The 25670-nt window shown below is 43.2% G+C and overlaps 1 protein-coding gene across 6 annotated transcripts in view; it reads right to left on the reverse strand.

The window, feature by feature from the left end:
* Nckap5 (NCK associated protein 5) overlaps positions 1-25670 on the reverse strand; it is an 888867-nt gene that overhangs the window by 42454 nt on the left and 820743 nt on the right. For all 6 annotated transcript variants that reach the window (XM_060371849.1, XM_060371848.1, XM_060371850.1 and 3 more), the window contains 2 exons: positions 25187-25501; positions 20859-20995 (listed from right to left, as the gene is read on the reverse strand). In XM_060371849.1, the coding sequence (XP_060227832.1) occupies positions 20859-20995; positions 25187-25501 (452 nt within the window). The remainder of the gene's footprint in view (positions 1-20858; positions 20996-25186; positions 25502-25670) is intronic.

A 25670-nucleotide genomic window follows, 5' to 3' on the forward strand; every position in this document is an offset into this window, starting at 1 on the left:
CTGCTTCAAGCCACCTCACTTTCCCCACTGTGATGGACTGGGCTCCAAACTCTGAGCCAGAATTAGCCCCTCTCTCTTGAACTTGCTTTAGGGAGAGTATTTTATCATAGCGATAGGGGACAAGTACTAAGACAGTGTCCTATGACCTTCACCACTGAGCTCTGGGCCTCTGTGCCATCTCCTTACACATTTTGTCTACATTGGCTGGTTCCCCAGAGGGGATGACTGCATGATCTTCTCAGTGATTTGGTGAGGACTGTTTCCATCTAATTTGGCTCTTGGTTCTGGATACTTTATATAACTGTTTCTTGGGGGCTGAGTGGACACAGCTGAACAAATCAGCAAAGGGAGAAAGTGCAAGTCCCATGAGTGAGGAAAGAGAAGCATCATAAAAAGCAGACACTGGGGTAGAAGATAGGAAGAGGAAGCATGGAATGAAAGGCACTGCGCTGCTTTGGAATGGTGTTTCAACAGTCACTCTGGCCTCAGAAGCTTACAAAGTGGACTAGCCATACATGGTTCATGGACTCTAGGTCCTCTGGGTTTTGGACACATACCTGTACCAGTGAGCCCCAAGTCTTAGGCCTCAGTCTCATAATTATACTATAGATTTCCCTTGTTCAGAGACCTTTGTACTTGGGATGAGCTATGAGCTTCTCTGGTTCCTCGTGTATAGGTGGATAATCATTGGACTTCTCAGCTTCAATAACCACAGGAGCCAATAATCACATTTCCATCACCTATTCACTAATGCATGAATCTCTGTATCTTCCCTATCCATCCATGTTATTCTTCCACTCGTCCCATTCCATCTACTCATGTCATCCTTCCCACCCCATTCACCTATCCATTAATACATGTATGCACTTGCCCACCCACCCCATCCCACATCATCCATTCTTCCACCCATCCTGAGTCAGTTCTGTCTCTCAGGATAATCTCAATCACTGCAGGTTGTAATTAGCAGGAATGTGGCACGTAATAGCTGAAGAGTACACTCCTGGTTCTAAGAAGGAAGTACAGGATCAGAAATCAGAAGCAGTGTAAACTTCTGTATAATTAGTGCATGAGAAATGTAACATCTGGAAGCTTTTTGCAATAATAGAAGTTTCAAACCAAGCTACCCCAGCTTCAGTGCTGGGAGTTGAGAATGCAACGTCTTGGACAAACTAGGAAAGTGCTGTACCATTGAGGGACACAGCAAACTGCATGCTACTCCTTAATGGTCAGATTTTGTTGGAGTCAATATAATATAATAGTATGTATGTACACACACACATATGGATTTTGCAAACTTGGCTTTCAGATTCTTACAAGTGGACTGATCATGATCTAGTATTCATGCTACATATCATCAAGGAATAAGTACTACACTTTCATATTATACTCTTATTTGCTTAAGGTATTAATAACTATGGAACCATTACCGAGTCCAAGGGCTAAAATATTTTAATTGCTTATGTTTACCTCATTGTTTTCCTCATCTCTCATCCTGAATCTTCATTGCAAAAGTCACCAGATAAATCCTGATGCTATTATTTCTTTCTTTCTCAGTCCTTCCTTTTCCTTGCTGAATAACATTTTGCCATGTGATGCACCACAGTTTGTGTTTTCATTACCCTATCATGAACCGTCTGAAGGTTTCTGGATGTTTTATTTACAAAATGATAGTTCAAGCTTCCTGCTCTCTTAAGGTTACTTCATCCCAAGGCCATACTTCAAGAGTAGAGTCAATGCGTAAGGAAGCACAGATGATTGTCTTTACAAGAGGAGGTCAGAGTCTTTCCCCAGATGATTTGACAATTTATACTCATGGAAGAAATGCAAAATAAAAGACAACTCTCTTAACCTGATAATTAAAAACCAGAAGTTGCAACCAACACCACAACTCTAAGCAGAGGAACATGGGAAATGTTTTGTGGGAAAATCAGCAAAGACGGACTACCTGTGAGCAGCACTTCAGTCCTGCAGGACAAGCGTCCCGTGGGGCGTCTGGGTCCCTCTCACAGGAGCCTTCCTTTTAACAGTGACTCTCTCAAAGCCTGTGTCCTTAGACCCAACATTTATGTCTTGGAGAAGCAGAACACTCCTCTCCACCTCCAAAATCACAACAAAATTTCTTTTTATAAAACCCAGAGTGAGGCAGCACATCTCAGGAGCTGAGTTACGGAGTGCAGAAAAAAGAAAAACCATAATTTGACACAGTCATCTGTGTACCCAGGCATTTAGCATCTCTCTTTGGGACCAAAGAACTGAACTCATTTTGCTTTTTCTTCTTCAACAAATGCAGAAGTTAAGGTGTTTTAGTCCATAATTTTCTTCTCCATCTGATTTAACTGATATTATACTGAATAACATTTGCAATCTGAATGTATTATTTGAGTGAACTGTGCACTCCGAGGGGAACTAAAGAGACATTTTGTGGTACTGAAATGACAATTTTTTAAGATGATCTGCACCCGCCACACTTTGGATAAGTTAGTAAAGATAGTTGTTTAGTTATGCCTTGCTCTGAACATGAGGCAGTCTTGACTGGAGGGAGCTATTTATTTTCCCCTTTTTTCTGATGTTTTTGATCCCCTCTGTAGTAGGCTTGTTTTTAGGCACTGCCATATAGCAGTAGACAAAGCCAAGGCCTTGCCCCCATGCTTAATGAATGGTAGAGTCATGGCAATGAAGTTTACAGTCAACATCAGGGCGCACCATGAGGTCCTACCTAGTCGCACTCTCCCCCAAATCTCCTCATACTGTCCTTTCAGTAAGGAAGAAAAATGTTTATATTGATTTCCTTTCAGGCCTTGGCCACTGTATCCTGCAAGAATTATATTTCATGGAGACTTTCTTAGAAATCCATTCATAATCATAGGAGGCAGTGTTGCAAGCAAACCTTTAGAAAATACATGTTACATGCCACAGAGACATCTGACACCCATTGTTCATCATTGTGCGCTTCACAATAGTCAGGAAAGGGAACCGGCTGAGACATCCATCAACAGATGAGTAAGAAGGAGCAGCGTGGTAGATGTGTACAGTGGAATTTTATGCAGTGTAACGATAAATGACATCATGACATTTCCAGGGAAATGGATGTAGGTGGAACATGATCATGTTAAACAAGATAAGTCAGTTTTAGGAAGACACATATAGCATGTATGTGCTCATGTGGAGCCTAAACTTAAATTTTATATTTGTGTGTATATGCATGTATATATTTCTATATGTGTGTTTATATTTAGTTCATAAAACTAAAAAGGGGATAAGGAAGGAAAGGAAAGACATCTTTAGGAAGATGGGTAAATAAAGCAGGAAACAGAACACAGATAAAGCAGTGCAGAACTGGGAAAGAAAAGGAATCAGCTGGAGGAGGAAGAAGGTACAGGGAGAGTGCTGAGGCAGGGGAATAACTGAGAACAAAGGATGACACGTATGTATGAAGACTCCATGATGAGACCCAGCACTTTATATGCTGACCTAAAAAACTAGTTTAAAAGAAGGCACACTGCGCACAGTGTGTTGATATGGCTGGCATTTTCCGTCCTCATTATTTGAATGGTGAGACCGAGGAACAGGGGGCTCACAAATACCACTGACTGACACTAATTAAAGTTGACTCCAAAGTCTCCGTACACATTCCAAGACTCTGGTTAACTCATTCATTCCTTCATTCTCCATGTCAGCAAATACAAGTTACATATCAAAGAGAATGCAGAATCTCTTGTTGTTCTCCGGAGTATTTGCTGAATGTAGTTCTTATCCATAATCTATAAATACCCAAGTACCCCAGCTCTCAATGGGCCTACCTCTCTTCTCTAACCACTGGGTATAGAATTATAAAGCCAATTATAAAACACAGGTTTTAATTAGAGTTCTTTCCAATGGCACATACTGACCTCTAAAAATTCCATGTCCCACAATTACCTGCCAGTAGGTAAAATGAAGCTAAGGATGAACAAGGGAAGAAGTGGGGTTGATCCATTCATCCATCATCCATCCAGACATGAATCCACCTGTACATGCATACATGAATGGGAGCATGGATCCCTTTATTTGTCCAACAAATATCCATCAAATTTAAGGAATTATGAGACAATGACACCTGACAGAAGTCATGGCCCTCATGAAGCTCATGTTCCCGTGAGAGGGAGGGCAGAACTTCTAAGACCTCTTCTAACACAAGAGATCTATATTATTAATGGGGGAAGTAGAGACATGGAAAAGCGTCTGCTTTTGATGTGCTGAGCAATATCTGCAGGAAAGACTCAAATTTCAGAATGACTTCTGTGACTAGTGAGTCCAAACCCTGTATACATTGGAGCTCTCGGCTGGTCCTCTGCTCAACAATAAACTCACTGACCTACACAGCTTACAGGGCGGGCACACTGTTATAACCTAAGTTGCTCTCATAAAACCACTTCTGTCCTTCTCATTGTTATTGCATGGTATGTTGCCGCTGCTGTCTTCCAACTCTGTTTTTATCCCCCAATTCATTCACCCCAATGAGAAATTATATTTTTTCCATCTACTTAAATTTAATTCTTTTTTTAAAATTTTAATTAATTCAGTTTACATCTCAGTCATAGGCCCTTCCCTCTTCTCCTCCCAATCCTATCCTCCCACATCCCCTCTCCCCTATTCCTTAGAATTGGGGAGCCCCCTACCCAGACACCCCAGCTCATCTATTCACATGAGGACTGAGTTTGTCTTTCTTCCCTGTGGCCTGGTAGGGAAGTGCCATTGAGGAATGTGATCTAAAAACAGGCAAAATAGTCCATGTCAGAGATATCCCCCACTTCCCTAACTAGTGGGTCCACATGAAGCCATTGGGCTCATCTCTTGGGGTCTGTGCATTGTAGTATGTCTATCCTGGACTATATGACTAAAATCCGCTTATAAGTAAATATATAACGTGTATATTTTTGAGTCTCTGTTACTTCACTCAGGATGATCTTTTCTAGTTCCATCCATTTGCCTGCAAATTTTACAGTTTCCTTGTTTTTAATGGCCGAGTAGTATACCATGATGTAAATGTACCACAGTTTCTTTATCCATTCTTTGGTTGAGGGACATCTACATCTTCAACCTAGATGTTGTTTCCAGTTTCTGGCTATTATGAATAAAGTTGCTATGAACATGGTTGAGCAAATGTCCTTGCTGTATGGTGGAGCATCTTTTGAGTATGTGCCCAGAAGTGGTATAGCTGCATCCATTTAAAAAGTGGGATACAGAGCTAAACAGAGAATTCTCAACAGAGGAATTTCGAATGGTAGAGAAATACTTAAAGAAATGCTCAAGGTCCTTAGTCTTCAGGGAAATGCAAATCAAACTAACTCTGAGATTTCACCTTACACCCATTAGAAGGGCTAGGATCAAAAACTCAAGTGACAGCACATGCTGGAGAGGATGTGGAGAAAGGGGAACCCTCCTCCATTGCTGGTGGGAATGAAAACTTGTACAACCACTCTGGAAATCAATCTGGCACTTTCTCAAAAAACTGGGAATAGTCATACCTTCAAGTTAATTCTTTAAGATTCACCTAAGAAATCATGTCTAGGAAGAAACCCTGATTACTTCACTCCTTTTTCTCAGGATCAAGTTGAACGCTCAGGTCATAGACAATCCTTACCCAACCTTTTAGTGAATACTCATGAACACTTGTCCTGTACTTGGGATCCACTATGAAATATCACATGTCCTGGGACAACCAGAATGGGCAGAGGAAGGTAACAGCACTGTCACCATCAGCTATCAGATTCCAGCCATCAGGGCATCACCAAGTCCCTAAAGTTCTGATCTTCTGCAACAGTCATCTCTAAGCACTTACTTGACACAGGGCAATAAAATCCTATCACGAACTATCGTGAAGTTATGTGGCAGGGTGACAAGGCACGTGTGGAAAGAAGTCTTAGTCATATTTTGGAGCATTTAAATTCTTGTGATTTCTCCATAACTAACCTGTAAGCTCTGTGTTCTGGACTGCATTATTGCATGCTACCACCTTTTTATTTACAACAGCACCAAGGTTCAGGTCTATGAGGCTTAATGTTGACTGTCAACAAGATGGCATTAAGACTGTCTATGACAGTCTGTGATGGAGATCAGGCTAATTGAGGTTGAAAGGTCCATGTTCATCTGAACAGCACCAGTTCATGAGATGGGGTTCTGGGCTGAATACAAAGGAGGAAGCCCCCACATTATTGCTCTCTGTTTCCTGACTGTGGATGCCATGTGACCAGCTTTCTCCTACAGTTGCTGCCATGCCTTTCCCATGACAAACTGTGTCCCTCTGGAACTGTGAGTCCCAAGCACTCTTTTCCCTCCTCCCTCCCTTCCTCCCTCCCTCCTTCCCTTCCTCCTTTCCTCCCTCCTTCTTTTCCTCTCTACCTCCCTCCTTCCCTCCCTGTCTCCCTGCCTCCCTCCCTTCCTTCCTTTCTATCTCTTTCTTCTTTCTTTCTTTTTCTTTCTTTCCTTCCTCCCTCCCTCCTTTCCTATCTTCCTTCTTTCCTTCTATCCTTCCTTAAGTTGCTTTTGTCAGGTATTTTTCACAGTAATCAGAAAAATGACAGTTCACGGTGAGTCCCTAACAGGTCCTCACCAAACACCCACAGAACCAAAGCAGACAGAGAATTCAAACTTAATGGGGCCAAAATCTTTCTCTTAACACATGTGCTTCCTTTTTTTGTATGTGTGTCAGGAATGAAATTCCTCCAAAGGCAGGGACACAGCAACAGAAGGACAGCACAGCCATGAACCCCCAGGATGCAACTGCAGACAAAGGACCCCCCCCCCTTTACTTGCAGTGGGCTGAGAAGCCTTTGTAATTAATCATACCTGATGGTTATGACTGATACAGCTAACTCTAGGCAGGGGTGAGAGCCTCAGGCCAGACAGTTAATCACAGCAATGAAGAAATGGAGATAAATTCATCTTACCCAGTTACCAATTACCTACTTCACATTTGGCAATAAAAGAAACTGATTGTTCTGCCCTTTATCTTTTTAATATGAAAGTGATTTAAGATAACTGCAAAGCCAAGTTGAAAAAAATGGGCTGGGGAGGCAGCTCAGTGGTAGAGCACTTGCCCAGCAAATACAAGACCTTGTGCTTATTCTACAACATCACACAAACACAGACCACACACTAATAGCACACAGAATACACACAATAGACACATTGTAGACAACACATGACATGTACACAACAGGCACACAACAGGCACACAACAGGCACACAACAGGCACACAACAGGCACACAAGAGATACACATGACATAGATGAAACAGAAACAACGAACATACATAACAAAGATACGCATATGTATATATATATAAAACATGCACTCAACATACACAGATTATATTTATACAACACATACTGGGGACATATATTACACATACAATATATACAACAGATACACATAATAGATAAACCATAGATATGTAATCCACAACACTTGCAACAGAAACACACGCAACTCAAACACTCATTTAACAATCACAACTCTCACATAACATATACAACAAACACATACACAATACACATGCATAAAAAAACACAAACTACTTTCATATATAAAGATAAAAAAGCAAATAACAAAGACACTAGGAGAATGATGAAGTTTTAAAAATTAACTTGGGAGTAGGGGAGATTTTGGTCAGAAAACAATTAATGTTTTACTATTATAAAAATAAACCATACACAAACATGAACTTCACATGTGATATCCTAGGCAAATGGAAATCCCTGTATGAAAAAGGGATGGGAGGAGGGAAATGAATGAAGGAGGGAAAACCCTCCCTGTCTCTGAAGAGCTTACAGAAACTGTGATGACAAAGACTAACAAGGCAAGTGAAAATTCAGTACAGTCACCAGCAGAAGGTTCACAGACAGGAATACAGGCTGTCTCTGTGTGCACCTTTGAGAATGGTTCCACGGACAACCACATCATCAGCACTCTGGCCACTAAATGCTTCACTCCATTGATTGATTCAGCATTGAAACAGATTACTAGGAAGTGGGAGAACTGGGGAGGATGGGAGTAGGGGAACATACTTAAGGGCAACCGCTTCCCCTTTCCTGTGACTGCTCCATTCTGCTTCCTGTCTGCTATGAGATGAGCTGCTCTATCTATCAGACCTTCACCTCCTCCATGGACTGAAACCTCCAAAACCATGAGCAAAGTAAATCCTTATTCCCTTAAGTTGTTCACATTGGTGATGTTGTCAAAGGTGCACAAAAGCTGCTATACACCAAGTATTTAATGGTCCTGGATGACCTTTGTGGTGTGTGTGTGTGTGTGTGTGTGTGTGTGTGTGTGTGTGTGTGTGACGGTAACCCTGTAGAAGTCAAAGGACAGCCTTAGGCATTGGGCCTAATCACCCACCTTGTTTGAGCAGAGTTTCTTGCCCTTTGCCACTGTGTATGCCAGGCAAGCTGGCCCATGAATTTCTGGAAATACTCCTTTGTGTCTCCCATCTATGAGAGTGCTAGACTGTGCTTTCTGGGGCTAGAGTCCATAGATGCATGCTACTGCACCCAAACTTATGTGGTTTTGGAGGGATCCAAACTCAAGTGCTCAGGCATGCATGGCAAGTGCTTTACCCACTAAGCCATCTCCGTAGTCTTCAGGTCCTTTTATGCACTGTAAACACTTCCTCGGACACTGAATGCAATGAACAGTGTCAGCATAGCTTTTGGTTTTCCACAAAGACACAACTAATCCTGTAGCCTTGCCTTCTGAAGAATCCTCTTCCCACTTGGGGATATATTTGGAGGACTTCTCTGTCGTGATAAACACCATGAGCAAAGGCAATGTGTGGAGGAAGGGTTGATTTCAGCTTTCAGCTCCACATCACAGTCTATCACAGAAGCAAGTCAGGCCAGAAACTCAAGACAGGAACCTGGGGCAGGAACTGAAGCAGAGGCTATGGGGAGCGCTGCTCACTGGCTTGCTCAGCTTTCTTTCTTATAGAAACCAAGACCAACAGCCCAGGGGTGGCAGTGTCCTCAATGAGCAGGCTCCTCCCACATCAATCACCAAATGCAACACAGGCTTGTCCACAGCGCAGTCTAGAGGGAGAATTTCCTCAAGTGTGGGTCCCTTTTCCAAAATGACTCTAGCTTGGATCAAGTTGACATAAAACTAGCCATCACAGAAGGAATATGGCAGAATGCAGAGAGTAAAAATGATGCATCACAGAATAAGAAGGACCAAACAAACCAAGGCAGAAGAGAGGGTTCAGAGGAAATTCAAGCACAAGGGGAGAAACACTTCCTCTGAGGTAGGGGCCTCCTACACAGTTGAGCAAGACAATAGGGAAGCTTGGAGTCAAGGCCACCTCCCCTCTGTGTGCACACAGTCCAGAGCCAGCTCAGCCATGGGAGGGAACTCTTCTTCTCTAATTACATCCCTCAGAGTGTGAGTTGATTTAGCCCTTTATCATGAAATCCCGGCTCTAATTAAACACAGAGCTCCCCTCTGTCTGATTTAGACTCACCGTATTTCCAAGCCCCACACAGGTGTGTGTGCGCACGCTGCTGAGTGATTGCTTGGGATATTACTACTCATTGCAGGAGTAATACAAAGGGCGGAGAGTGCTGCTGGCCTTGTTTCGGGCGAGTTTAAATCAGTTCTTTCTTCCTCGAAAAGAATTTGAGCAGCAGATATTTCCCCTAATGAAACTGTAGAGCCCTGGCTAATTTACGAGGTGGCTTCCTTTCTGGGGCTTCAGCTTTATATTATCCAGCTTGCATATTATTTTAAAGTCTCTGTGCTCTGTGCTCTTATTTGAACATTCTAAACTTTAAATTATTTCATATTTTTCCTTCTCTTGCTTCTCTCTTTTTCTGCTGCTAGGGATTGAACTCAGAGCTTTGTGCATGCTAGGCAAACATTCCATTACTGAGCTATATCTCAGCCCCTTTTTAATTTTAATTTTGAGATAAAATCTCATTATGTAGTCCGTGCTGGGCTTCAAGTCCTGCCTCAGCCGTCCAAGCAGCACTGATTCCCTAGAGGTGTGCACACCCACCCCAGCTTCTCTTGCTTCCTGCCATACGTTAATTCCCACCTTTTGAGCACCCTGTGGGTTCAAAGTCTACAGTCCACGGTCATATTTGAAATATGCCTTGGTAAGGTGGCAAGGTGGGTGTTCTGTGGCAGAGGGAAGGAAAGCTCAGAGAGGCCAGCGTCTTCCAGCCAAGACTGTGAAGTCAGTATCCTGAACAGCCACAGCTGGAGACCAGGTGCGCCTTCCAGACCTGGGCATCCCTGACACATAGCCAGGGCTTTTGAGCTACGGACTCCAGAGGTGCTATAAGGAGTCCCATTGTAAGACTTCTGGTTCTGGGCTAGGAAGGGACCATCCCCCTCCATCAAGGTCATCTTCTCTGGCATGTAGTAAGTAAATACTTCTAGGTTTAGGGCTACAAAGGGGCAGGTAGGCTGAGACAATGTTTGGAACGGTTTCTTTCTGCATTTTTTCCCCTTTCTGGATTCTTAAAGTCTCAGTGTAAGGTACCCAGGACAATGAAAACATATCTGTCTGGGTGTGTGACAGCTAATCCTGATTGACAGGATCTAGAATCATCTGGGAGATAAACCTGTGGGCATATCTGTGGGAGGAGTTTCTTGATTAGGTTAACAGAGGTTGGGGATATGTGGGCAGCACCATCCCATGGGCTGGGGGTCTGGGCTGAATAAGAAGGACAACGTGAGCTGAGCACAACATTCACCTCCCCCCCTTCCTTCACGACCGTGGGTGCCGTGTGGGCAGCTGCCTCTGCTGTGACTGCTATGACGGCCTGCATCTCCTTAGTAAACCTTCATTCTATACGTTGGTTTGTCAGATATTTTGTCACAGTAACGAGACGAGGAACTGATACACCTCCCTTGCAGCATCTCCAAGGCTTTCAGGTTCTCTCCGCTTACACACTACATTAATTCTGGAAAGATCTTTCTTCGCTCTTTACCCTAATTGCCCCTCTTCTTCAAGGAAGTGTCTTGTACAGATCTACCTGAGGGTTTCATTAGGTTGTTATTAATCTTCCTTGTCTCAACCATTCAGTAGGAATACTTCTGGCAAGGGACTCTCTCCAAATGTCACTATGTACTTTTAAGCCAAATATAAAACTCTGTGTTCCCAAAGGAACCTCAGACACCTGTTGACTGTGGCTCTTTCCCCCTCCTTTTCCATCTAATTGCAATTTACCTGCCTTGCTAAAGCACAGTGAGGATTAACTGTCCCACAGTCACATTCAAGAATGTGAAGGATTTCTGCCTCCTCGGGGCACACGTTCTGTGAGAGACAGAACTGCAATCCGTGCCACTGCCTCTGCCTCTGCTCAGCATCCGCCTAACTCCTATGGCAAAGGCAGCAGGCCAGGTCAGTAGCCAAGTCTACAAGGCCCGGGAGGGTAGGGGGACTGCACAATAGGCAAAGCACTGCCAAAGAAGTGTGAGGATTTTATTCTGCATCCACAGAACCCTCATAAAAGCCATATGTGACAGAACTCTTCCTTAAACTTAGTGGTCTTGCAGTGAGTTAGGAGGCAGAGACAGGAAAATCCCTGAAAGGACATGGGTCAGCTAGCTTGGTGTCCATATCAGAGGACAAGGGGCCATACCTCAAATGAGGTAAGAGGAAGGATGATGCTCCTCTGACCTCCTCCACAAGTGCAGCACGGCATGCATGCTCCTGTTTCCACAGAGGAACATGCACACACACACACACACACACACACACACACACACACACACACACACAGATGCTCACACACCAGTGCACACATACACACACTAAAAAGATTTAAAAAATTAATTTTATAAAATTCCTTTTGAAGGAGGCACACCGTAATACTGGGCCTGTAGGTGGACTGGGTCTTGGTGCCCCCCGCTGGGCATGGAGAATGTGGCTGCTCTTATGTTCTGACTCAAATATTTGACAGCATCTCTGCCCTGGTGAACATTTTCTGTGCCCAAAGGTTCATCCACTGTTGGCTGTTGCTTGTCATTCCTGACATCTGTCCATTTGCCTCTTGCTGTTGGGGGCCATCCTGTGCATTGCAGCCTTGAGTATACAAGCAGATAGCAGCCCAAATATCTCCAGAAGTTGCCAACCGTTTCCTGCAACAAGGCACAACTCAATGGCTTGATGATTGGGTGTGAACTCTCAATGTATTAGATGGATCAGGGAACTATACATAAGAGAAGTCATCCTTGGTCCCATGGTTAGGATTGCATATATGTTGGGGTCCTCAGGAGTGACTCCTCTAGCTCGTGTCATGCCACACTTCATGCTGTTCCTCTCAAGGGAAGCAGCGGGGGAGAACATGTGTTTTTTGTGGTTTCAGCTTCACAGACTGGCTTTCTTTCAATGCTGATGGCCAAAGATTCACAGCAGTAAGTGTAACTGGAGGGCCCCATGCATGCCCCAGCCTAAATACCCACCTAGGTCCTATTAACCAAGGACTTTTCTACATATGGATATATATATATATATTAAGAAGTATACATACATACATACATACAAACATACTTAAAAGCTTCTTTTTCAATGCTGGGAAGCACTGGAGGTGCTATGGTAATGACAGGGGGTCAGGAATGCCCATCAAAAGGGACAAACTCTAGGGGGTTTGCATTGTTTCCCTCCAATGTCTCATTAGGGTTCCTAGGTTTTGCCTCCATTTCCTTCTCTCCTGCAGTCCAATTTAATTGAGTGATGTCCTTGCTACGGCATGTTGCTCTTTGGACAGGAGGGTAAACTCATTCTGTCCATCACTGCGCTTGCTTTCTTAAGGGCCTCACGAAGCACATGCTGCTCAAGTAATTAAATGCAGGTCATGCCGCCGCTTCCCCTCTGCAGCCTGTCTGAGGGCACAGTGGGTTCTTTCTGATAGCTAGCTCTTGACCACATGCCTTGGGGAAGCTGGCTGGATGGCTTTTGTTTGTTTCGTTATTGTGTGTGGCACGCCGGGCCGCCGGGAACATCAAACCTCAGCGAGGCATAGATTCAAAGTGGACAGCTAAAAGGCAGTTGGTCTTTTGAAGGTCCCTAAATGGTGATGCAGAGAAACTGGAGCCCCTGCTGCTGGTGAGGGTCTCAGAGAAGATTGCTGGTGACGGTCAGGACTTTACATGTGTCAGCCTCCACTTTCATGCTAGCTAACAAAACCCTGCGTGTCAGTGCTCATGTTCTTTCACTTCAAGGTGTAGAGGACTTGCCAAAAACAAAGCAAACCGGCCTGGGGAGATGGCTGTTCTTAAAGAGCTTGCCTTGTAAACATCATGATTTGAGCTCAATCCTCAGAGCATGCAGTTAAGATAAAGACATGATGAATGTGTGTGTGTGTGTGTGTGTGTGTGTGTGTGTGTGTGTGTGGGTACTAGAGAGAGGGTTCAGTCCTGCTCTTCTAGAGGATCCAAGTTTGGTTCCTGGCACCCACATCTGGTGGCTTACAAACATCTGTAACTGCAGCTTCAGGGGTATCCAGTGTGTCTAGCCTCTGAAGGTACCTACACTCATGTGCACACCCCACAACAAAAAGACATAAACACATAAAATGATTTAAAAATGATAATGGTAAAAAAAATATCCGTGTGCTGGTGCATGCCAATAATATCGGCACACATGGAAGGACACGGCGAGCTGCAGGGATCTTCCTGTCACCACCCTCACAGGACCTGAGTTCAAGCTCTGAACAAAGCTCTTACCTTTGGTGTCTGTTTTAAACAGCAGATCTGTCTGGGGAAATCTGGAGTGACTGTGATGAGCTTGGATTTTAGTTTAATCCAATGCTGATTCTGCACATTACAGATTCATCATCTTTAAGTGATACCCCAGATGAGCACTTTAAAATAGATGCAACTTTGTGTGAATTCTCTATAATACAGCAAAATCGTATAGCTCTATTAATAGCCAGCCTTTGGCCTTGGGAAGGCGTGATGGCACAGTTTTTTAAAATTCATCATCTCTGCATAATTAGTTGTGAATCTCTAAATATTCAAGCTGAAGAATGAACTGGGAGCCAGGGCCCTCATCGCTCAGCGTCCCCTTCAATATTGTTCCACAGTCATCATTTCCTTGTGTTTTTCTAATTACTGCAAAACCAATTGTTTTTAACTCAACTGGCCCAGCTCTTTGTAATTTGTTGGATGTAATTACCTTGACGTGAAGAAAATGTACTTCTTGTTCAGCAAACCAGGGCGTGATGAGGTGAGCACCACCGTCAGGTCGCCACGAAAACCCAGTCCCAAAGCTTTGCTTATTTCTCCTAACCACAGCATTTTGTGTAACATGTGTGGTGAGAAGCAGGGAGTAAATACTCTTCAAAGGAGCCCCACACTGTGATGATCTGTAGACCCCAGTAGGGTTTGATTCGTATGCGCATATGGCTATGTTTGTTTGTGGGGGGTGCTTTTGCATATAAATGCAGGTAGTTACATATATGCAAGAGTATGTGTGCATGTGTAAGCCAGAGGTCAACCTCAGCTCTACTGGAGCTGTCCACCCTGTTTTTAGACACAGGGTTTTCACTGGCTTGGAGCACACCTAGGAGCCGGGCTGGCAGTCAGTAATCCTGAGGGATCTTCCTGTCTTTGCCTCCCCAGTTTTAAGACTTTTAAAGTACCATGTTTTGTTTGTATTTTAAGACACAGGTTCTAGGTATTGAACTCGGGTCCTCATGCTTGCATGGCAAATCCTTTTCCAACTGAACCATCTCTCTCCAGCCCTCAGTGTGTCTAGTTTAATATGGGAAAATGACAAGAAATAGTGTGGGGAGGCAGAGAAAATCCAGAGTATACTTTAGGGCTCTGGTTAGAGAATGACTTAAGTAGATACATTCCCAAACATAATAATTTTTTTTTAAATTTTTTTCCAAACAATAATTTAAAATAAAAATTTTTAAATATTATTTTGGGAAATTATCTTATTTTCATACAAATACAGATAATATTTTCTAATTAACATTTACTTGAGGGGTTAGAGAGAAGGCTTAGTGGTTAAGAGCAATTGCTGCATTTACAGGGAACCTGAGCTTGGTTCCTAACAGCCACAGAGTAGCGCACAACCTTCTGTGACTCAAGTTCCAGCGGATCCGTCATGCTCTTCTGGCCTCCATGTGCAATTGCTTGCATTGGTACGTGTACATACACATAAATACTTATATACATAAAGTAAGGAAGTCACCATACAAGAAAGGGCAGAAACATTGTAAGAGGCAGAGGTTGGAGAGGGCTAGAGCAAAACATGTCTTCTGGACATGAACTTACAGCTCATGCTGCTTCTAGAAGAGCAAACCAGTCAATGTTCCAGCACAGAGTGGGAGAGGGCTCTGGAGAAGGTTCTCCTCCCCTAACTGAGGAGGTATGGACAGTTGGTGGCTTCTAGAGGAGACAGTTGTTTGTTTACGTTAAGGTGTAGTCCCTTGTAATTTGACCACACTCCAGCAGGTGGCCTGATACCCAAGAGTACATGGTAGGCAGGCATTGCTTTTCTATGACAGTAGGAAATGGGGTGGGGGAGCATATAATGCGGAGTGATGGGCCTGGGAGGAGTTTGGGGGTAGATAAGATCAAGATACATTGTAAAAATTCTCAAAGAATTAATAAAAATAAGCTTCAATCTTAAAAACATGTTCTTCGACAGTTTCACACAGGTATATGACACTCAGTGAGCATCTTCACACCCACCCTCTCCCACCTCCCACACCCCGTCTCCCCCACCTCCTCACCACAAACCTCTCAGGCTCATGTCTTTTGTGACCCACTGGTCAGGAGGCCATTTGATTGACCATGGTCTACAGCTAAAAGTATTGTTTTACCAGAAATAACTGGGAACGCCATTATAAAGTGTATCTTATAATCAGGATTAATCAACATCAATGAACATGGCTCATTAGCCAGACATTTACTTATTCAATAAGCAGACTATTTTTTTTTAAAGCATCTCAGATTTTGCATGAGGTCTTTCTCTAAGTCATGACACTATCTTTTTCCGGAAGGGACACAGAATCTCAACCCCTTTTGAGATTCCTGTAAGTGACGGCAGCTTGGTGAACCCTGAGCAATCAATGTCAGGCTAGGGGTGCCTGGATTCCTCATCTATAAAATCAAGACAGAACATCTGTTGTATGAAGTTCTTATGAGGAATGAATGAGAAAACTGAGGAAGAAGCCACTGGCCTTTCAGAGTGGATTTGTCAGTCTCAATAGTTATGCTAGAGTCTGTAGACTGGAATGCAAATCATTCCCTGCCATGCTGTATTAGCAGGGTGAAGGAATTCAAGGAGGAATAAACAATATCTTCTGTAGAAATGGAACAGAGGAAATATACTTAGCCTCATGATCCTCAGATGAGCCAATTTTTATGCAAATATGAGTATCCCTGCTGTAGTATCCTCCTGCCAGTCTACAGGGAAATGTGTGCTAAGTGGCTGAGCTTTAAAAAAAAATCACATTTCCCCAGCAAAGCCCCAGGGCCGAGGGGGAACAGTGTCTCACCTTGTTCTTGCAGTTTGTTTCAAAACCACGGAGGGAATGTAGGCTATAAGGAAGGTTCTCCAAACACAGAGTGGAAACTGCCACCTGGCCCGGCTATGCTATTTCTGGGTATTTACCTGAAGGACTCTACCTTATCATAGCACAGAGATGTGTAAGGTATCTGTGCTCACTGTAGCATGGCTCATTATAGCTAAGTCTAGGTGTTCAGCAAAAGAGAAATGGATACTTGGTATTCATTCATGATGGACTTTTTCTTAGCCATAAAAAGGAAGGAAGTTATGACATTTGTAGGGAAATGGATGCATCTGGAGATGATCACACTAAGTAAGTGAAGCTATTCTTAAAGACAAATACATATTTTCTCTTAGTTATGGTTCTCAGGTTTTATATGAAGATATAAAACCATGTATATATACATGAAGTGAAAGCAGGAAGGGCAAACAAGGAGGAAAGTGCTCATCATAAAATACATAAATGCATGAAAACATAAAACTAAAGTTGAAAATCACCTTATTGTGGTATGGTTGCCATACAAAAAGATGTATATATTTAATATGTGCAGATTGATGCATTTGGAGGTCAGGTCTCCTGGGATGCTTGACTTTGTGAGTAAGGAAGAGGTACTGGAGAGCTTTAAGCAAAGGGACCATGTGGTGCATGGTATATCACATTTGGGGAAGAGTGCATTGGTGGTGATGTAGGTAGCGAACTGACTGGGACATGGGGCCCATAGGGGGTGAGATAATGGAGCCATGTAAGCCAGCTAAGGACTTGGACTGTGCTAGGGGCAGAGGAGGTGAATAAAAGGAAGATCGGAGACATATGTGGGAGGGAAGCCAGCAGGACTTTGGAATGGACAAAATGGGAAAGACAATGAAGAGCCAAGGACACTGCTGGGATTTCTAAAGTGCATGGCAGTCAGTGGGGATGAGAAGCCTGGGTGGCAGGGTAGCTTTCTACAGAGAACAAACAAGTTCAGCTCGAATTTTTGTTTTCCTAAGCTGGCAGGGCTAGTGCTGACTTAGATCTGGATTGTCTCTCAAATGCCCATGTGGCAATGGCATGGTTCCCAGTTGAATGCTGTTGGGAGCTGGTGGAAATATTCAAAAGGTGGTGTCTACTGAGGTGTGAAGTCATTGGAGCCAGGCCTTAAGACTCAGGAGTGAGCCATTTCCTTCCTCTTTCTTGCACAACACAACGATGAGGTAGGCAGTATTGCCTTATCCTATGATTTCTGCCTGTGTGTTTCTCTTCCATGGTCCTAACTTATCAAGGACTAGACCTTTCTTCCTTGTAAATTGACAATAATGATGACTTTGGTATTGGAATTAAATGCTTATATTAGGCAGTTGAGTTATACCTACCACTGAGTTATACCCTAGCCCAGAACTCCAGTTTTGAGACAGTCTTAACCTGTCTCTTAAGAGCTCAGGCTGTGCTCTAGTTCTTGATCTCCTCAACCCATACATCTGGAGTATCTGGGATTACAGGTGTGTGCCACCCTGCTTGGCTGCATGGCTGCATTGTTATTGTTGCAATAACAGAGAGCTGACTAGCAGACGGGTTGACTCATCTCGGGGTGGCCACCGAGATGAGTCAGGAGCTCACCTGCAGCATATCTTGCTCTTGTTTATTAGCATGAACTACTTACCTATAATGGCTCTCACCGTGGCATTTTCACACATGCACTTTGATTATATTCACCCCAACCCTCTGTTGTCCCCTCTCACTCCTTTCCCTCTTCCCGACAAGTCCCCCTTCTGCTAGCATGTTTCCCCTCCCCAATCTGTTGGTTTTAACTAGGGTTTCTTACATGAGCCTGAGTCAGAGATGCATGGCTGAGGACTTAGCTACAGGAGTGTTGGCGTTGCTTTAGTTACTGGTCACGTAGCACTAGCTACCCCCATGAAGAAAATATTTCTCCTTTCTCCAGCAATTTTCACCTTCCTATAGATCTTCAGAGAGGGGTGGGGCCTTGTGACCTGCCTCCCTTCCTCCATAATGGAATGTTGACTTCAAAGCTTGTGTTTGTCTTTTTCAGGTTACACAGCTATTGGTGGTTTAGGAGTATTTTATTTGCTTTTACGAAACCAGATACAAGGGCTTCCGTCAGAGTTAAGGCTCTGTTCCCTTGCAAACAGAGGCTGGGCTTTCCTGCTGTTGCTCTACAGTCCTGCCTTCAGCTTACAGAGAACCATTGGCTGGCCCCTTTCTCCATCTCCTCTGTGCCTACCTTTACAAGTGCCCAAGTCCCTGATTGTTATCATGGGGAAGTATTTATTTTTCTCCACTTGGCAACTCAGAGTGGGTAGCTCAGTGGAAACAAAGTTACAAAATGCCTTCTCTGTTCCTTCACCCACTGGGCCACCTACTCAGCTCCTAAATCTTGCATCTGTGGGCAGACTTCATGATACCAAGTGGGCCCTTAATGTTTTTTAGTCAAGCAACCTGAAAGGAAAGATGTGTGTTTACATTGGTCCTTTATGAACAGGGAGCAAGGCTTTTAGGGAGGAGACCTGTTTTGTCGCATTTGATAGGATGCAAAGAAGCAAGCTGATGGGCTGTGGATGACTCTCAGTTGGTCACTTGTACCATTATGAACAGCATGCTTGTGAAGTACAACCTTTCTGACTAGCTTTCTTTTTAAAGCAACAGACAAAAGAAAAATCATTCTAAGTACTTAAAAATATGTATGTTCATAAATATATAAATATAACCTGTTCAGTCTGTATAATGTTACTTATATGTATGTATTTTGGAATATGTATGTGTATATATATGATATACATATATACACATATATGAGAAATTAAAGAAAAAGAGGCCATGAATTGAAAAGGGAGCAAGGGAGTTTGGGAGGAAAGAAAAAGAGGAGGAAATAGTGAATTATTTTATAATCACAAAAACATTTTAACAGTATGTGTATTCAGGGCTGGGATGTAGCTCAGCTGGTAGAGAGCTTGATCAGAGTGCAAAAAGTCCTGGTTCCATTCCCAGGCCCACATTTGCCAGGTATGTTGGTACAGTCCGGTAATCCCAGCACTCAGGGGGCAGAAGCAGAAAGAGAAAGAGTTCAAGGTCATCTTCAACTATATAATGAAGTCAAGGCTGGTCTGGGCTACATGAGATCTGTCAGTCAGCATTTCCTCACAGATGAACACACTGTGATCTGCTGCTTGTTTTTCTTTGAATCCACCCTGGGACATCAGAAACATCTTAATGATGCAACGAGAGATGTTTGTAGAACAACCAAGAGTATCTCATTGATCTGAATCCTATCTCTTTGTTCCTTGCTTCTTAGAAGTCATGAGAAAAGCAGGTCACATGGTTCACTCACACAGAAGCTTGGCAAGAAAAGAACAGTATTTTCCCTAATATAATATTCTTTTTGTCCCCCAAGAGGAAGATGGCCTTTAAGAAGTAAGCAATTGCTATCCGTATAATCTTTCAATTTAGTGTTAATTCTGGATAGAGGTTGAAACATAGATGCTATTGTATGCTGTTATGAACTGAATGTGCACTGGACCCTGCGTGACCATGTCCACGGTTGCTCCTCTGAGGAGCGTGCTGGTTAAAGTTAACTCAACTTGAAAGATCCTAGAATTACCTGAGGAGAGAGTCTCCATCAGGGGTTATTTAGAAAAAGCTAGTCTGTGGGCATGTCTGCTGAAGAACGCCTTCATTGTTAATTCGATACAAGAAGACTCCACTTATTGTGGATAGCAGCATTCCCTAGGCAGGTGATCCTGAGCAGCCTGGACGCAAGGAAGATGCCAGGAGGTGCAGATCCAGTCCTCTACTCTCTCTTTGCCCTATAGATATGAGAATTCTTTTAGCTCCTGCCTTGCCTTCCCTGCAATGATGAGCATCTGGAACTGGAGGCCAATAAACCCTTTCCTCCCACAGCTGCTTTTGTCACAGAAATTGAAAGGAGAATGCAACAGAAGGCTATGAAGTGTTTCAGAGGCGGAGCCTGGATGAAGTAGGTGGTTCTTCGGGTTATGTGTGTGGCTATTTGAAGACTCAGCCCAGCTCTGTTTCAGCCTAGCTCTCCCTTTGCCTCTCAGCTGCCACCAGATGAAGGAGTTGTAGCAGTAAACTTCTGCTGCCTTGGAAAGGAACCATTCCACCCTGTCTTCCTACTACCTTGGACTGAAAAGCCCTTGAAACTCAGCCAAAATGAACCTATTCTCCCTTACTTTATTTCTGTCAGGTGTTTTATATCGCACAGATGAGAAAAGTAACTGATACAGACCTGGCAAACCAATGCAAGATCTGATTTAAAATGGAATCTATCTCTACGGGGCTCAAAGAGATCAGATTTTCCAATGAGGACAGACAGGTAGAAGGCACCCCCTCACCTGGGTCTCGGTGGTAGCATCTTCACTCCTCCATCCTGAAAGGGGCTCTCTTGCCACTGTGTCCTCAGCATATTCAAATGATGGGCCAGCCTGGGTCTTTGACTCTGCGCCATTCTGCTTTTGGAAACTGGTTTTTCCTACATGAAGAAAAGTACATTAAATAAAGAAAAGAAAAAAGAAAAGAAAAAACAGGTTTTCATTGACCTTTGGCAAGTTTAGGAAGGAGGAGGGGAGACATTTAAAAATAATATGAAGGTATGAATACAGGGAAAGTTGGGTCTCCTGACATTCTGTACTCTGTGTGAATCTGTGTTTTCCAAATATTTGAACTGTGTACACATACCTACAGAGGAGACCTAAGCATATTTCCCTGGGACCTGACATCTTTCAAAACAGGTTGAGGCTTTCCACATTAAAAAGGGTTCAGCAAGCAAACCATTAGGAATCACTATGGCTATTTTTCAAATAATATTTTTTTTAACAAGTAAGGAGCATATTTTAGAGGCTTTTGGGGTTTGAACGTGAAGTGTCCCCAGCTGTTGGTGCTGTTTTGAATGGTCACTGAACCTTTAAAAAGGCTGCTCCTCACTTAGAGGAAGTGGGTCACCAGGGAGAGACTTGAAGCTCCATAGCTTGGCCTCACTTCCTGTTCTCTCTTTGCTTCCCAAGTGTGGATGCAAGGTGACCAGCCAGCCTCCTTCTCCTGTTGCCCTCCCTTCCCCACCGGCTGCATGTCTTCCCCACAACTGTGGAAGTGTGAGCCCAAACCAATCCTTTCTCTCTGAAGTTGCTTGTGTCTGGGTATCTTATCACAGTAAGGAGAGAAAAGAACTAATCAGAGGGCTGATTCTAGATCCTCACTGAGTTAATGGATTTCCATGGACAGGATCCGACTTCTCAGCTTTTCCTAAACATCGTTGAGCAGTGCATCCTTGTTTTCCTTAGCTGTTGTTTGTTTTTAAGCTCTGTGCCTGTATATATATATATACACATATATATGCATTTCTACATAATATATAATAAAACATGTACATTACATATATAATATATATGCATGTATATATATTATGCTGAGCATATTCTTCCCTGTACTTCCCTCCTTCCCTACCCACCTTTTCCAGCCTCCTCTCACTCTTGCTAGTTCCTTTTGTATCCCTACAGTCTTATTTCTACTTTCAAAACACACACACACACACACACACACACACACACACACACAGGACCTGTATCTACATAAAAATCTATGACCTACAAATCACAAGAAACAGGACATTTTCTTTTCTGAGAATGGCTTCATACTCTTAATATGCTTCTCTAAAGCTGCATGCATTTTCCTGCAAATGATACAACTTTGCTTTTCATTGTAAATGAAAAAAAGTCCACTGTGTAGAAACACCACATTTTTGTTACTCATGCTTCTGTCGATGGACATAGAGGCTGGTTCCATAACTTCGCCCTTGAAACTATGGCTGCAAAATGGATTTGCAAGGGTCTCTGTGAGTATTGTCTTGGAGTCCTTTGGAGAGATACACTGGAGTGGTATAACCGGGTCGTATGGAAGATTTATTAGATTTTTATGAATCTCCATACTGACTTTCATAGTAGCTGAACTATTTACATTTCCACTTGAAGTATATAGGCGCCCTTTGGTCTACATCCTCATCAGCATTTGTTGTTACTTAATTTTTAATGACTGTTATTTCAACCGGTATGGGATAGAATAATGTGTTTTGACTTGCAATTCTCTGGTGGCTAGTGAAGTTGAACAGAGTTTTCATGTGTTCATAGTTGAAGCTGAAGGATCCTAATGGTAACTCTCTTTTTGGAATGATGAAGGAAGGTATTCTGTAAGTGAATGTCCTATTGTGGCATATATATATATATCCCCACACACTATATGAACATACATACATACATACATACATACATATATACACATAGATATAGATATGATACATCTATTAAAACATTAATAAGAAGAATTAAAATAAATAATTTTTAGGAAAATAATGCAACCAGAAATAAATATTAAGCCAATTGTGCCAGTCTCAGAAGGACAAATATCAAATGTTTCCTCTCATGTGTAGTTCTTAGATTTTATATAGCTATACAAAATCGTGTGTTTACACATGGTATAAAAATAGAAGGAAAAGTATTTAGGTGGCCACAGGGGACTCATAGGAGAGAGAAGGGCAAGGAAAAATAGGAGAGGGAGGATGAGGAAGAGCAAGCACAGACATGCTATCTACTTACATGAACACTTTAAAAATTAAATTAAAAAAACCTAATTATCATCAGAACACACCACACAGCCCTCCACATCAATTTGTTCAGGTGAGGAAATGAGGTAGTTCATTATGCTTTCATCAACACTGTTAACATGATGCCTCTATGTGTGAAACAGGGATAAGAAAAAGGCCATGTTCCACTGTGTACCTCACACAGGAAGTGGCTGCTGCGAAGGAAGGAAATGGAATCCCATATTCCTTTTGCTCCTGAAATGTCTGCACTGCCCAACTGTCACCTAACACATGGTCACAGAGAAAAGCATCAGAAAGCAGCCCTGCTTCCATGGATGCCATGGACAGGAAACTTCAGGATGGGTGACCCCAACATGGCCTCCTGCCTGCTCACCTCACTCTCTCCCATATACTACCTTTTTACTACTCTTTGTGACAATTTAATTAAGATACAGCCGTTGGGATTTGGACGAAGCAAATGTAAGTGGCAAGATCAGAACAATCTCCTTCCTGTCCCCTTCTTATGAAGCAATTCAAAGCTTGTGGTTTCTATTCAATTTGTTATAATGACAGTGTTTAATCATGGAGTCTATTCTGCAGCCTGCTGCCGAATTGAGGTCACACATGTGACTATTCAGGCATAGAGCACATAATCTATGACTAAGATTTCGCCCCTGAAGCTCTAGAGGCTGTGCCATTAATTAACACTGCACTTATTTCAAAAATAATATGCATTATGGCCTTTAAAAATGTAACCTTGGCTTGGAAGGATTGTGAGTCCTGATGAGGCCCCTTGGCCGTTGCTATTACTGTGTGAGGAGTTTAGTCACAGGAGCAGTCTGAAACATTCCAACATGTTTAATTAATAGCCTTCTCTTCTAATGTCTTAGAAACCCATAATATTACCTCCTATTGCGGCTCTTTTCTGATCTTCTAGCCATAAACAAAAGCTTTCAGCTTCCTAGTTCATGTGCTTATACACATATTGCCAGAGCCAGAGAAGCTACACATGTTAAGAATTATTGAGCACCATCCTGGTCCACAATAAATATTTTTAATCGAGGGAACAATGAAAAAAGCTTTGACCCTCAGCCTGGCCTTGTCTTTGGTCATAAACGCTTCTTTGCACTGACTGCAGGCAGGTCTCCCTGGGAAGGTGAGCCCCTTTCCTCTGCAGTCAACAAACACTCTGCTGCTGATCCATCAAACAGAGTCTCTATGACTCAGCAGCATGTAAATGTACAGAACGGGATAGAGATGTAGCAGAAGTCCTACAGTTTCTGCTTAGAGGGCACACAGCATTTCAGGACCACCAATGCTGGGGGCTGAATTGTTCTATATAAATATATATCCTTTTTTAAAAGATTTCTCTTAGTTTTAATAGTGCATATGGATATGACTCTGCAGTTATGTGCACATGAGTGCAGTATCTGCAGGGTCCACAAGAGGGTGTCGGGAACCCTGGAGCTGTAGTTACAGATTATATATATATATATAATCCCATGAATATATGCTGCATGTTTTGCTTCATTAATTTGTGTAGCCATCTTCTGGGGTGGTGTTTCGTTTGATGAACTCCTTAACATAACACTAAAAGTTGATAATGTCATCTTGGTATTAGTATAAGAGGGTATGTTTATGAGTGTTCATATGGGGGGTTGTGTATGCATGTGTGTGTGTGTGCACATGCACCCACGATGGGCATGTGCGTGCTCTGCTGTCTGGAGAACAGATAGAAACTATGGGTGTTGTTTTTCTGGCACCTTTACAGGGTCTCTCGCTAGCTTAGTGTTTGCTGGTTTGTCTAGACCTGCAGGTCGGCAAGCCCCAGGGACTGGCCTTTCTCTAACTCCACTGCATGGAGATTACAGACATAATGTTCTACATGGGCTTTAGGAATTGCACTAGAGTTCTTGCATTTGCAAACATAAGCACATTATCCCTAAGCCATCTCCCCAGCCTCTGATGATGTTTTATGTGGCAGAGTTCGCTGAGTGACCTGTCTCCTGCTGGGTCGTTTTACATGTCCACCAGCAAACATGCTATTATATGGAGCACGATCTCATGGGAAGGGCGATGGCACCTTACCTGAGGGGGTGGGCTTGGGAAGGTCACTCAGGGGAGCTCTCGTCCCTCTGGCCCCCATGTTGGGGTCAGATGTGGAATGGATGATGGTGGGCTCCGAGGAGCTCTGGCTGTCTGTGGAGGAAGGCACTTCATGGTCAAGGGGTTGGGCTCTGGCAGAGGATGCCACAGAAGGGGCTGGCTGGAGAGGCACGAGGGGCTCAGTGTCCTCTGGGGAGTCCGGCTGGCACAGGTATCGTCCCACGGAGCGGTTTCCTGAGTCTGGGAGGGGGAAGGTTCCAATCCCACTGTCCAGTGTTCTCATCTGGCAGTTTGATTCTGACACAGAGAAACACAGAGACAAATTAGAGAGTTAGAGAAAGGCCAGTCCCTGGGGCTCACTGACAGAAAAAGATAAAAAGATGGTTGTTATCTGGATCCGATCTGGAGGAAGGGAGGCACGTCGAGGGAAGAATTTAGTATTCAGACAAAGCACAGGTGAGATGGC

This window comes from Meriones unguiculatus, chromosome 18 (assembly GCF_030254825.1).
Source record: "Meriones unguiculatus strain TT.TT164.6M chromosome 18, Bangor_MerUng_6.1, whole genome shotgun sequence".
Taxonomy (NCBI): domain Eukaryota; kingdom Metazoa; phylum Chordata; class Mammalia; order Rodentia; family Muridae; genus Meriones; species Meriones unguiculatus.